This window comes from Myotis lucifugus, unplaced genomic scaffold (genome assembly GCF_000147115.1).
Source record: "Myotis lucifugus unplaced genomic scaffold, Myoluc2.0 scaffold_654, whole genome shotgun sequence".
Lineage (NCBI taxonomy): Eukaryota > Metazoa > Chordata > Mammalia > Chiroptera > Vespertilionidae > Myotis > Myotis lucifugus.
Window position 1 is genome coordinate 132414 of NW_005871702.1, and position 15323 is coordinate 147736.

General features: G+C 39.6%; 1 protein-coding gene across 1 annotated transcript in view; it reads right to left on the reverse strand.

The window, feature by feature from the left end:
* Positions 1 to 15323, reverse strand: part of ARHGEF12 (Rho guanine nucleotide exchange factor 12) — a 169256-nt gene that overhangs the window by 111660 nt on the left and 42273 nt on the right. The window contains exons 5-7 of the mRNA XM_023746315.1: positions 9706 to 9804; positions 9015 to 9064; positions 7008 to 7065 (exon numbers count right to left, since the gene is read on the reverse strand). Of these exons, the coding sequence (XP_023602083.1) occupies positions 7008 to 7065; positions 9015 to 9064; positions 9706 to 9804 (207 nt within the window). The remainder of the gene's footprint in view (positions 1 to 7007; positions 7066 to 9014; positions 9065 to 9705; positions 9805 to 15323) is intronic.

Consider the following 15323-nt stretch of genomic DNA (forward strand, 5'->3'; position numbering starts at 1 on the left):
AAGGAGTTCATCACCACCAAACCAGTATTATATGAAATGCTGAAAGGTATCCTTTAAGAAGAGGAAGAAGAAGAAAAAGGTAAAGATACAAATTATGAACAACAAATATGCATCTATCAACAAGTGAATCTAAAAATCAAGTGAATAAATAATCTGATGTACAGAATGAACTGGTGATTATAATAGAATCAGGGACATAGAAAGGGAATGGACTGACTATTCTTGGAGGGGAAAGGGGTGTGGGAGATGTGGGAAGAGACTGGACAAAAATCGTGCACCTATGGATGAGGACAGTGGGTGGGGAGTGAGGGCAGAGGGTGGGGTGGGAACTGGGAGGAGGGGAGTTATGGGGGGAAAAAAGAGGAACAAATGTAATAATCTGAACAATAAAGATTTAATTAAAAATAAATAAATAAATAAATAAATAAATAGAAAAAAATACACTAGAAGGAATTAAAGCAGGCTTGATGAAGCAGAGGATAGACTAAGTGAATGAGAAGACAAGATAGGAAAAAAATACTCAATCAGAGCAGCAAAAAGAAAAAATACCTAAGCATGAGGACAGTTTAAGGGAACTCAGGGACACCATCAAATGGAACAACATCCACATCATAGGGTTACTAAAGGGAGAAGATAGTGAGCAAGGGATACATAACTGGTTTAGAGAAATAATAATAGAAAACATCCCTAACCTGGTGAAGGAAAAAGCCACACAAGTTCAGGAAGCACAGAAAGTACCAATCAATATGAACCCAAAGAAACTCACTCCAAGGCACATCATAATTAAAATAGCAAACGTTAAAGACAAAGAGATAATCTCAAGGGCAGCAAGAGAGAGATAGTCAGTGATCTACAAGGGAGCTCCCATAAGGCTCTCAAATGATTTCTCAATAGAAACACTATAGGCCAGAAGGGAATGGCATGAAATATTGAAAGGAATGAATAGCAAGGATCTAAAACCCAGACTATTCTATCTAGCAAGGCTATTATACAAAATTGAAGGTGAAATAAAGAGCTTCCCAGACCCCGCCCCCCCCAAAAAAAGGCTAAAGAAGTTTACCACCACCAAACCAACAATGCAAGAAATGCTAAAGAGATTTCTGTAAGAAGAAATAGAATGAAGCGAGGACCATAGCCATAAAGAATAAAAATGACAAGAAATAAGTACCTATCTCTAATAACCTTAAATATAAATGGATTAAATGCTCCAATCAAAAGACATAGGGGAGATGAATAAGAATACATGATGGATATGAATAATGTCTATAAGAGATAGATCTCAGAATAAAAAGTGCAACCAGAATAAAAGTGATGAGAAAAATTTCCATGCATATGGAAACATAAAGAAAAACATAAGTACAATACTTATATATGGCAAAATAGACTTCAAAGCAAAGGCTATAACAAAAGACAAAGAAGGTCACTTCACAGTACTAAAGGGATTGATCCAACAAGATGATATAACCCTGGTAAACATATATACACTCAATATAGGAGCACCTAAATATATAAAAAAGCTCTTGGAGGACTTTAAGGGAGAGATCAACAGCATTACTTTAACACCCCACCAACATCACCTGATATATCTTCCAAACAAAAAACCAACAAGGAAAGAACGACTTTAAATGACTCACTACATCAAATGTATTTAATTGACATTTACAGAACATTTCACCAAAAAACAGCAAAATATACGTTCTTCTCAAGTGCACAAGAGACTTTCTCAAAGGCAGACACATGTTAGGACACAATGTAAGTCTCTACAAGTTCAAGAAGATTGATATCATATCAAACATCTTCTTGGATCACAATGGCATGAGACTAGATGTCAACTACAATAAAAAAAATCAAAAACAATCAAACACGTGGAGGCTAAATAGCATATTATTAAACAATGAATGTGTTACCAATGAGCTCAAGCAAGAAATCAAAAGCATCCTGGAAACAAATAAAAACGAACACACAACAACACAAAATCTACGTGACACAGTGAAAGCAGTCCTGAGAGGGAAGTTCATAGCAATACAGGCCCACCTCAAGAAACAAGAAAAAGGACTCATAAACTATTTTACCTTATAAATAAAAGGATCAGAAAGAGAACAATAAGAAAAGCCCAAAGTAGGTAGACGGAAGGAACAAATAAAGATCAAAGCAAAAATAAATGACATAGAAACTAAAAACAAAACAAAACAAAACAAAAAGAGCAATGAAACCTAGAGCTAGTTCTTTGAAAAGATAAACAAGATTGATGAACCTTTAGCTAGACTCATCAAAAAACAGAGAGGGCTCAAATAAACAGAATCAGAAATGAAAGAGTTGAACAACTGACACCATAGAAATTCAAAGTATTCTAAAAAATACTATTCAAAGTATTCTAAAAAAAATACTGTGAGAAACCATAAGCCGGCAGTAGGACATCCCCCAAGGGGTCCTTAGCACTGCCGTGGAGGCAGGAGAGGCTCCCGCCACACAGCTGCACTTTGCCATCCATGAGCCCGGCTTGTAGCTGAGCAGCGCTCCCCCTGTGGGAGCACACTGACCACCAGGGGGCAGCTCCTGCATTGAGCGTCTGCCCCCTGGTAGTCAGTGCATGTCATAGTGATGGTCATTCCATTGTTTGGTCGATTTGCATAATAGCCTTTTATTTCATAAGATGACCTGATATTCTACACAGCAAAGACTACAGAATCCAAAATAAACGAACAAAAAACAACTACTAGAGTTAATAAGTGAATTTGTCAAAGTAGCAGGATATAAAATTCATATCCAGATATCAATGGCATTTTTTAAAAATATATTTTTATTGATTTCAGAGAGAAAGGGAGCGGGAGAGATAGATAGAAACATCAATGATGAGAGAGATTCATTGATCGGCTGCCTCCTGCACACCCCCGACTAGAGATTGAGACCACAACCCAGGCATGTGCCCCTGACCGGAATCGAACCTGGGACTCTTCAGTCCACAAGCCGATGTTCTATCCACTGAGCAAAACCAGCTAGGGCTCAATGGCATTTTAATATACAAATAATGATCTCTGATTTAGAAACTAAAAAAAAATCCCTTTTACCACTGCAACTAAAAAAATAAGGTAACAGGAATAAACTTAACCAAGGGCATAATAGACCTATACTAAGAAAACTATAGGACACTGAAAAAAGAAACAGAGGAAGATACAAACAAGTGCAACCATATTCAGTGTTCATGGATTGGTAAAATTAACATCATTAAAATGTCCATACCACCCAAATCAATCTATAGATTCAATGCACTCCCTATTAAAATACCAAGGTTCATAGATCAAGAACAATCCCAAAATTTATATGGAACCAAAAAAAAACCCAAAAAAACAAAAAACCCAAATAACCCTCACACACTTGAGAAAGAAAAACAAAGCTGGAGGGATCACAATACCGGATGTCAAGCTACACTACAAAGCCAGAGTACTGGCCTGGCACTGGCACAAGAACAGGCATAGAGATCAATGGAACGGAACAGAAACTGACCCAAGCCTTTATGCTCATTTAATAGTTGACAAAGGAGGCAAGAGCATACACTGGAGTAAAGGCAGTCTCTTGAATAAATAGTGTTGGGAAAACTGTGCAGGTACATGCAAAAATATGAAACCAGACCACCAACTTAAGCCATACACTAGAATGAACTCCACATGGATAAAAGACTTAATTGTAAGTCATGAAACCATAAAAATCTTAGGAGAAAGCATAGGCCGCAAAATCTTAGACATCTCATGTAACAGAATTTTCACAGAAACATCTCCTATGGCAAGAGAAAAAAAAAATCATAAATAGCACTACATCAAACTATAAAGTTTCTGTACAGCTAAAGAAACCATCCTCAAAATGCAAAAGGAACCCATTGTATGGGAGAACATATTTACCAATGATACATCTCATAGGGGTTAATTTCCAAAATATATAAAGAACTCATACAACTCAACAAAAGAAAGACAAACAATCCAATTTAAAAAATGGGCAAAGGTCAGACATTTCTCCAAAGGGGACATATGGACGGGAACGAGACATGAGAAAATGCTCAGTGTCACTAATCATCAGAGAGATACAAATTAAAACAACAATAAGTCATCACTCACATGCCAGTGTTACCAAGAATGGCTGCCATCAATAAATCAAGAAACAACAAATGCTGGCGAGGATGTGGAGAAAAGAGAATGCAGACTAGTGCAGCCACTATGGAAAACAGTATGGAGTTCCCTCAAAAAACTAAAAATAGAACTATCATTTGACTCAGTGATCCCACTTTTAGGAATATATCCTAAGAACCCCGAAACACCAAACAAAAAGAATATAAGCACCCCTATGTTCATAGCAGCACAATTTATAATAGCTAAGATCTGGAAACAGCCCAAGTGCCCATCAGTAGATGAGTGAATAAAAAAAACTGTAGTACATTTACATAATATAATACTATCCCTATATAACAAAAGCCTAATATGCTAAGTGTCCAGTCATCCAGTCGTCTGTTCAACCAATCAAAGTGTAATGTGTTAATTATATGCTAAGGCTGCTCAACCACTTGCTATGATGTGCACTGACCACCAGGGGGCAGACAGTCAACCGGTCAACCAGTTGCTATGAAGTGCACTGACCACCAGGGGGCAGACGCTCTGACCAGTAGGTTAGCTTGCTGCTAGAGTCCGGCCAATTGGGACTAAGCGAGACGGGTTGGACATGCCCTGGAGCCCTCCTACGGTCCCTCCCCAGCTGGTCAACCTCCTGATTGTGCACTGGTGGGGTCCCTTGGCCTGGCCCGTGCCCTCTTGCAATCCGGGACCCCTTGGGGGATGTTGGAGAGCCAGTTTTGGCCCAATCCTGCAGGCCAGGCCAAGGGACTCCACTGGTGCATGAATTCATGCACCAGGCCTCTAGCCTATATAATAAAAGCCTAAGCGACCATTACAGTGGAATGACTAGAACGACTGGTTGCTATGACATGCACTGACCACCGGGGCAGGCGCAGGAACTGCCCCCTGGTGGTCAGTGCACTCCCACAGGGGGAGCACCGCTCAGCCAGAAGCTGGGCTCATGGCTGGCGAGCGCAGCTGCCATGATGTTGCGAGTCTCTCCAGACTCTGCAGCAGCAGGCGCAGCAGGCCAGGGTGGGTGCGAGTGGCGCCTGGCCCCAATTCAGGCTCCTTCCTGGCTGCCTGCTGCTTGGCACAGGGAGGGACGTAGGAGGTTGGCCAGCTGGGGAGGGACCACAGGAGGGCTCCAGGGCATGCTGCACTCCCTGTGCTACATCCCCCGAGGGGTCCCAGACTGTGAGAGAGTGCAGGCTGGGCTGAGGGACCTGCTCTCCAATGCAGAAATTTCGTGCACCAGGCTTCTAGTATGCTAATAATATGCTAAGGCCGCTCAACCGCTCACTGTGATGTGCACTGACCACCAGGGGGCAGACACTCCAACCTGTAGGTTAGCTTGCTGCTGGGATCCAGCCGATTGGGACTGAGTGAGACGGGCTGGACATGCCCTGGAGCCAACCTCCCACATCCCACCCTGGCCAGCCCAATCGGGACTTGGCGAGATGGCCCAGGCTGAGGGACCCCCCACTGGTGCACAAATTCGTGCACTGGGCCTTTAATGTAGCTATGAAAAAGAAGAATCTTTTACCCTTTGAGACAGCCTGGAGGGACCTGGAGAGCATTATGCTAAGCAAATAAGCCAGTCAGAGAAAGACAAGTATCATGTGATCCCACTCATATAGAATCTAATGAATAGAATAAACCAACAAACAAAATAGATCCAGGAACTGAGACGCATGGCACACACTGATGGATCTCAGAGGGAAGGGTGGAGGGTTGGCAGGCAGAGATCAACCAAAGAACTTGTAAACATCTATACATAACCCATGGACACAGACCATAGTGTGCTGAAGGCCTGGTGGGGTGCGGACCAGGGTGGAGGGGGCAATGGGGGACCTTGTGTAATACTCTCAACAATAAATAGATAAAGTCTGTTACACCATAAGACATATATATATTTGGAGAAGACAGAAAGCAAAATTAACCATGACCAGAAAGACTCAACAGAAGACATTATTTAGTTATCTAGCATGAAGAAGAAATGAGACTTTCCAAGTAAATAACTTATTTAGGTAACTGATCTTTAAATGACAAAAATCTTTCTCTTAGACTTTTCAATAGAACTTTTAAATGTATAGTTTTTCACAATATTTTTGGCAATTTAACACTAGCTATGGAACTCACTATCAGTTATTTCACCATGTTTGAGATGCTAAAAAGGTTTTATTTTTACACTTAATGGTCATAAGTACTATCATTTGGGGGAATTTTAAGTATATACTTTTTTTTAAGGGTTTCCGTCCACCTAGGCCCATGGTCGGCAAACTGCAGCTGGCGAGCCACATGCGGCTCTTCAGCCCCTTGAGTGTGGCTCTTCCACAAAATACCACGTGCGGGCGCGCCCGTACAGTGCAATTGAAACTTCGTGGCCCATGCGCAGAAGTCGGTATTTTGTGGAAGAGCCACACTCAGGGGCCAAAGAGCCACATGTGGCTCGCGAGTCGAGGTTTGCCGACGACTGATGTAGGCCATTGTGTCCAATCTTCCCCCCTCTCAGGTGGCTTAGACATTTCTTTCAAATATATGCTTTCAATATTACCAAGATGACAAGGACAGCATAACCAACCATATCTATGAAGTGACAGGAAAGAAGTATTTGGTTAAGAATTTTCACCTCAGACTTTCCTTTAATGCAGGACTTATCAAACTATAGCCAAGCAGCTTAACCTAGCCCACAAACTATTTTGGCAAATAAAGCTTTATTGAAACCCAGCCACACCCATTCATTTACATACTGTACAGGGCTGTTTTTGTGCTACAATGACTAAGTCACATTGTAAACCATGGGGCCCACAAAGCCTAAAATATTTACTATCTGATCTATCACAGAACGTGTTTGCTGGCCCTTGCTTCAGGGTTTCAGAAAGCACAACGGTAACATTCACCTACATTTGATTAACTTGACCACCTCCAAATGGTTGGAATGGGTCACCAGAGTCCCATTCACCTGCAAGAAAATGAACACAGTGCATGTCAGATACACTCTACAGACGCGTGGGTGAACGGATCTCAGGAATTACTATGCCTGGCACAATCAATTATAATATAGGAGATGGGGCTATGTATATACTAAAACATGAATATGCATGATTCAATATTCACTTTTACTGCTGTCCCATAAGATATACTCGGCAACAAAATGAACGTGAATACAAAACCAGGCCTGACTGAAAGGGCCTTGCAGCATATTCACCATGACAGATCATGGAACATAACTTACCACAGATTTACCAGCCTAGACAGTGGAGGGCTCTTGCAAATAGAAAATATCTCTTTGCCTTTAATTATAAATTCAGTGATTTGTTAAAATCATAATGCATTGTTAAAAGATAAAAAAATTATTTCCAAAATAATATTCAACTTACTTTTAGTTTCCCAATTATGACCTAATTTTTACAAAGAAAGTATTTTCAGAGAGGCTACATGTAGGAAATATTATCCAAAGTCTCCACTGAACAAAACAAAGTAAGGTAAAAATATCAAACAGGGATCTAACATTAAAACTAATTTTTCTCTGATTTTGATAAGTTAAAATACTATCAGTGTATAAGACAGCAGTACAGGTACACTCATCATGACCGCCAGAGACCACCTCTGGTAATCATGACGTTTAATCCTGGACACTATCCTAGCATATACACACCACATACACAGACGCACAAAACATAAAGTATTACTGTCTTTTTCTGTAAAGAAATACTTTTCACTGTATTTTGTATATCTTTCATTAGAAGTATACACATTCTTCAAAGCTGCAGATAAAATGTAATTTATTTCTCTAGCTCTCAGTTTATGCATATTTAGGTTGTTTATAAGTTGTCAATATGATGAAGCTAAAATGAATTTCCCTGTACACATTTCAGGGCTGTACACTTATTTCTTTAGATATATTCCTAAAAGCAAAATTGCTGGTCAAAGGTAATATACTTACTTAGAGTATATAATTTTTTATACATATTCACAAATTTCCATCCAGATTTTACCTAATTTAGACTCATGACTAGCTTATGAGAGTAGCTATTTTACCATACCCAAACAATACCTAATACGTAGTATCAATCTTTAAAATTTCTGACAACCAAATATATTTTCACGTATCTTTAATTTAGTAGTGAGGTTGGACATATTCTTATTAATATATTACTTATTTCCATTACTTTGGGGAATTGCCTGATAAAATTATTTGCCCATTTTTCTATTAGTTTATTCTTTTCTTAGTAATTGAAAAGTGCTCCTTATAATTAAGGATATACTCTGCAATATGTTTCAAGTATTTTTTCCAGATTGTTCTTTGTAAGTATGTTCATGGTGTCTTTTCCTGGGTAGTAATTTTGTTTCAAGAAATCAAATGAGTCAAGTATCTCAAGCGTCATTACTAACTAACCCATTCTTCCCTCCTGGTCAGATTCAAGGCTGCTCTGGGCTCTCTGTTCCACCGATAGACCCACACCAGACCAGGGCCACTGCCTTCATTAATCCACCCCTGTCACCTCACACAAACCCACACACAGAACACTTTTTTCATTAGCGATTCTCAGACCTTTGTAAAGTTCATTTGAAAGAATAATCAGACAAGTAATAGCATACCTCCCCAATTCTAATAGTATATTTTAATGAGAATTACTTGTTAAAAAATAATATGGAGAGAAATGATCTTTACAACAGTGAATTACATTCCTACCCAGGAACATATATGACTCCATTTATTCAAGCCCTTTTTATGCCTTTCAGTATAGGGTAATATTAATTTTTTTAAGTGAGTTTTTATAGCCCACAAATCCAACATACGTAATGTGCTGCATTTTACAAAAATCCAAGTGAAAAAAATAAAAATATGGCTAATAGATGGTTTTTTTTTTAATTCTACCATAAATTCTATAGTAGTCGTTTCCTTACCTTGATGATTCGATCACCTGTCTGTACTCCAGCCCGCATGGCTGCTCCATCTGTAAGAGAAACTAATTAATTAAAATGTAACTCATTTGCATTGATTGACAATGTTTTTGAAAGAGAGGAGCATAATAAAGTGCTTATGATCATGGGCTGTAAAGTCAGACTTAGGTTCAAATGTGGCCCCAGCCACTCACTAGTTGTGTGACCTTGTACTGATTTTATGTTTTTTTACTCTAAGCCTCAATATCACCTATAAAATGAGAATAAAAAAATACTACCTCAAATTACAGCACCCAACATGAAGTAAGTATATCTTATATGGTAATAGCAGTAAAAGATATGGTTGTTGTTGTTTTGGAAAAAAAATAAGATATTTTTGAGCCTATAACCATCTGCTTAATCTGTCTCTACCAAACAACTCTAAAGAAATAATATTCAACAAACCTCTATAAGTGATGATGCATAAAGTATCACGAAAAGAGTATTATGATTTCTAAAACTATATATAAAGTGCAAAGAAAATCAACTTGGGGGGAATTCATGCCTAAAACTATGACACTGAAAACAAATCTAGCACCACAGGTTACATAACCTGCACTGTATATGGCTGTGTCATTCTGTGCAATAGATTTTATTTATACTTTTCTGTTCTTACTCTGCTCTCGAGTGACAAGACAGTTTTAAAATGCCTTGCCTTCTTTGACAGACTGTACGAAGACTGGGTTGTCTCCACTGACCGTCAGCCCAAATCCATTGTCACCCTTCTGGATGATCACACAGCGCTGAACAAGACCTGCACAGGAACCACAGGACAGAGAGAAGGAAGAGAGAAACAAAGAGAAAAAGGATAATAATTACATAGTAGCAATGAACTGTATTCTTTATGGAGAAATACAAGGTAGCACATGAAACCCATCTATAATAATAAAAGCGTAATATGCTAATTAGACCGGATGACCTTCCGGACGAAGCCAGGGCTGCGAGAGAAGCCCGGGTCCCGGGTGCCGAGTGCCTGCTGGCGGCCACGGGGAAGCCTGGGTCCTGGGTGCTGGAGGGAAGCCGGTGCCAGCAGCCGGGGTAAGGAAGGCCTACTCTTGCACGAATTTCATGCATCGGGCCTCTAGTATATAAAATAAGAGCACTAACCCATGAACAAAACAAACATAAGAACATCACAAAGCCATATATATCTATATATAGGTCTCTCACTGGAGAGGCAGCGTAGAATGGGCCCGAGATGAACAACAGCTCTGGCAAACGGGAAAGAGAGGGTATTAGAGAGGAGACATCTGTGCTATTATTCGTAACATAAAATCCTCCCCTACCACCCTGTGTTTTGGTGCTCTTAACCACCAACCCCCCCACTCCCCAAAAAACAACAACAACCAAAACATTTTGGGACATTAAGCTAGAAGCAACCCATAGTAAATTCTAGAGAAATCCAATTTCACTCTCAGGGAAATATACTCAGAAACACAGACTATATAAAGGAGGTGCTTGCAGAGCGCCTGCAGCTTTTCTCCCAAAAGAAAGAGAAAAAAGGGAAAGCTGCAAAGGGCAGAAAACCTTGGCTCAAAGAAAAAATAAATAGAAAAGAGAAAAAAGTAGAAAAGATAAAGAATCTGTGAGGTCAACCAACTCTTTTATCTCTTTCATATACTGACCTGATTCCTCCAGGAGCATTTATTTTCCTTCCAGTTAAACAGCAAATGGAAATTGTCAAGGCAGGGTGAGAGGAAGAGGACCCCGTCAGAGGATAGGGATGTCCCACAACAGAAGAAGCCTGGTTAGTGCCCAGCTCTTTTATTATGGATCAGATATGAAGATCCTCAACTCTGTGTTAACCAAAGACTTAATACATACTTTCAGTTTTACAGAATCTAATCATTTCACCAAAAATCAATATACAGCCCTAGCTGGTGTGGCTCAGTTAGTTGAGCATCATCTCATGCATCAGAGGTCACTGGTTAGATTCCAAGTCAGGGCACAAATCCAAGTTGTGGCTTAATCCCCAGTAGGGGGCGTTCAGGAGGCAGCCAATGGATGTTTCTATCCCTCTCCCTTCCTCTTTAAAATCAATAAAAACATATAAAAATCAATATATAAACAGCTGTAAAACAGCAGGTATAACAATGGTTAGAAAATATTCTTCAAAATAAAAATTTTTATACAGAGCCATGATCTTTTACAAAACAAAGAGTATGTTAAAGACTGCATATTTCTATATATATTTCTTGCTGTTAATGGAATGTCACAAGTATTTGAGCTACTGCAGATGAAAGGAAATAACTAGATGCCAGCATGAAAAATATGAACCTTAAATTTTAACTCATAACCCTATATAAAATTTAACTTAAGCAGATCATGGACCTAAACATGAAGCTAAAATATTTCATGAGAAAACACAGAAAAAAATCTCCAAGACCTTAGGGTAGGCAGAGATAGTTGAGGATGCAAAATGTACCAACTAGAAAAGAAAAAAAACTAGTAAATTGAACTAAAAATTTAGAACATCTGCTCTTCTAAAAGACACTAAGAAAATGAAAAGGCAAGCCAAAGACTGGGAGAAAATATTCACAAAACAAATATGTAAGTTTATATCCAATAACATATTTAAAAAAACTCTACAATTTAAAAATGTAAGACTTTTTTTTAAAAAAAAGGACTTTTTTTCCCTTTTAGAATGATGTGGTAAGTGAAACCAACATTTAAACTGGTAGTTTAAAGCACTGCCAGTTGGCAACCGCTGCTTTAAAAGGGACAAAAGATTTGAATAAACAAATCACAAAGAAAGAAATACCAATGCGTGATAAGCACATGCAAAGGTGCTCAGTATCTGCAGTCATCAGAAAAATGTCAATTAAAATCACACTGAGATGCCATATACACTAACTGAAATGGCTAAAAACAGGAGTGACAATACCAAGTGCTGGCAACAGCTGTGGAGCAACTCGAATGTTCATACATCCTCTGGGAGTGTCAAATGGTACACTTTGAAAAACAGTTCAGAAATTTCAACACGTATTTATATCTGACCCAGCAATTTCATTCCCAAGAGAAATGAAAACTCCTTTGTACATAAAGAATGGTAGACAAATGTTCATAACAGTTTTTTATTCATAAAAGCCCCAAACTAGGAAATAAAACTAGAACTAGGCATATATGCAAAAACAAATTAATCAAAAAAACATTATGCTGAGCAATGGACAGCAGATACAAACAAAACTAAACTATAGTAACAAAAATCAGATTAGTGACTGCCTAGGGGCAGAGTGGGGAGAATGAGTGCAAAGGAACATTAAGGAATTTGGGGCGATGGAAATGTCCTGTACTTAAGGTAATGGTTACATGAGTATATTCATTTGTCAGAACTTACTGAACTGCACATCTAAAATGGATACATCTTATTTTATGTAAATTGTACCCCAAGAAATTTGATTTTCAACATTAAAAAAAATGTGTTACCACTCAACTCAAGAGACTACTAAATACTAAATAGCATTTGAATTTACCACTCCCACAAAATAGTCAATTAGACTGAGGGTAGAGGGAAGACAGCCCATCAAAATCAACCATTTTCCTTTGCTTAATGTTTCTTCCTTCAAGTAACTAGGAAAAACTATAAATGGAATGGATAAGAATACATAAAAACAAGAAAAAAGGCATTCTTTATAAATTTCTAATACAGAATACAACAAATATAGGAATGAGAGAACCTCAAAATAGATTAAGAGCAGTGTTTTTCAGGAAGCTTTAAAAAAATCATGGTTTTATCCAGTCCTCTATGGCAGGACACTGTGGCTGTTTGCATGCCGTGGCCACAGTGAATAATGCTGCAACAAACACAGGGGTGCCTCTATCTTTGTGAATACGTGTTTCAGATTTTCAGATATATACCCAGGAGAGGAACTACTGGGTCAAACACACAGTGGAATACTACTCAGCAATAAGAAAGGCTGAAACAGCACCATTTGCAACAGCATGGATGGACCCTGAGAACATGATGCTGAGTGCAGTAAGTCAGTCAGAACAAGCTGAGACCCTGTAACCTCACTCGTGTGTGGGTATAAAAGGGACACGCGCGGACACTAGCAGCATGTGGTAGGGGCTGGAGGGGGGATGCGGAGAAGGGCACCTACTATGAGGTGACAGGAGGGGATCTGACTCTGGGAGGTGGGCACGCAGTGCAATACACAGCTCCTGCCACACAGAAACCCACACCTGAAACCTGTATGTTCATGTGGACCAACGCCACCCCAATAAATGTAATTTTAAAAATATATGGTTTTTGAAAACATAAATATCCGATGTCCTTCTTTCCAGAGTTATTTGAAATTTCAAAATGAATTATATATTGCGACTTTAAAATAAAAATCAAGACAACTGCAACACTGAATATATATATATATATCATACTATATCCACCTCCCCATTCTCCCACGAGTTGCAAGTCAGTGAACTGAAAGTTCTAATCTTGGTGTTCATTGTGCTCAGCCACTCGCAGACTCATCTTCAGTTCACTTTAGAGCAGCGGTCACCAACCTTTCGGACTTCACGGACCACCAGTTGGCAACCGCTGCTTTAGAGAACCGGGTGCTTGTGATAATGAGGGCGAGGAGTAGTGAGGGTTAAGAGTTTTCACATTTGTGCATTTCACTGTAATACAATGAACATAAAGTAATTATTTAATGCCTGACACATACTAACGGCTCATAAATGTTAACTATTATCTATATATATAAAAGGCTAATATAATATGCAAAGTGTCCCCTTGGGAGTTCAACTGGGAGACCAGGAGTTCGATCACTCACTATGACATGCACTGACCACCAGGGGGTGGTGCGAAACTAATGAAGGCCCCAGCCGGCAGCCAGGGAAGGAAGGCCCCGGCCGGCAGCTGGAAGGCCCTGACCAGCCCTGGTCGCAGGCCAGGCCTAGGGGCCCTACCCATGCACCGGGCCTCTAGTTTTATTATGATTGGAGGTAAGTCGCCTTTGGACTTTTCTCATCAGAAATATAGCTACCAGTTAAAAACCAATTAACACTGGTGTGTTAACTAGCTCCTATCATTTTTGCTATTTCTCCTTTAAAATGATCAATCCTCATTTATGTCTTTGTCTAAATTTTATTTTGTTTTAATAGACAAGCAAATTATTTTTAAATGAGACAGGAAGAGAGAAGAAAAGTTAACAGAGCAGGGCTTCTAGGAATAGGTAACTTCAGAAGATGAGAGACAATAGAAAAGCTACGAGAAATGAATCCCCTCCTCTTAGAAGCCTTTTCAGACTGCCCGGGGGGACGGGGGGGGGGGTCCCTATAGCCCCAACAGTGCCATCTGACTGACATCTGTCTTGTCCTCTGAGAAAAAGGGCAGGGGCTCTATCTTGTTACAGTCTTATGTCAGGACCTGGCAATTGTTCTGGCACAGGAAAAGCTTCTTTAAAAAACTGCTAATAAATGAATGAAAATTGGATAAGTAGAAGAGTCTAGGGCAGCCGTGGGCAAACTACGGCCCGCGGGCCGGATCCGGCCCATTTGAAATGAATAAAACTAAAAAAAAAAAAGACCGTACCCTTTTATGTAATGATGTTTACTTTGAATTTATATTAGTTCACACAAACACTCCATCCATGCTTCTGTTCCGGCCCTCCGGTCCAGTTTAAGAACCCATTGTGGCCCTCGAGTCAAAAAGTTTGCCCCCCCCCGGAGGGAAAGGATGGAATCTCAGAAAGGGAGGTGATCTAAGAGAAAAAACAATACCAGCACACACAGTCAACTTTAGCAAACAGACCCAGGGCCCTAACCGACTGTGAAGGATTGAGTTAAGACAACAGGGTTCCCTCAAAATACTGCAAGATTGTTTTCTCCAATTCAAAATTGTTCAGTCTGGTAACTTCCCCTTTAATTCTACATCAAAAGGAGAAGATGGAGGCCCTAGCCGGTTTGGCTCAGTGGGTAGAGTGTCGGCCTGCAGACCCAAAGGTCCCAGGTTCGATTCTGTTCAAGGGCACATTCCTGGGTTGCAGGCTCGGTCTAATGTGCAGGAGGCAGCCAATCAATGATTCCCTCTCATCATTGATGTTTCTCTCTCTCTCTTCCTCTCCCTTCCTCTCTGAAATCAATGGAAATATATATATATATATATATATATATATATATATTTTTTTTTTAAAGAAGATGGAGAACCAAGGATAAAGAGGAAAAGGAGAAGGAACGACGTGCACACCTTCGTCCCGTCTCCTCCCCCACGACACTGTCCATGTATTATTATGACATCTGCTCACCTGAGAATCTGATGGATTTTAAAGTGTG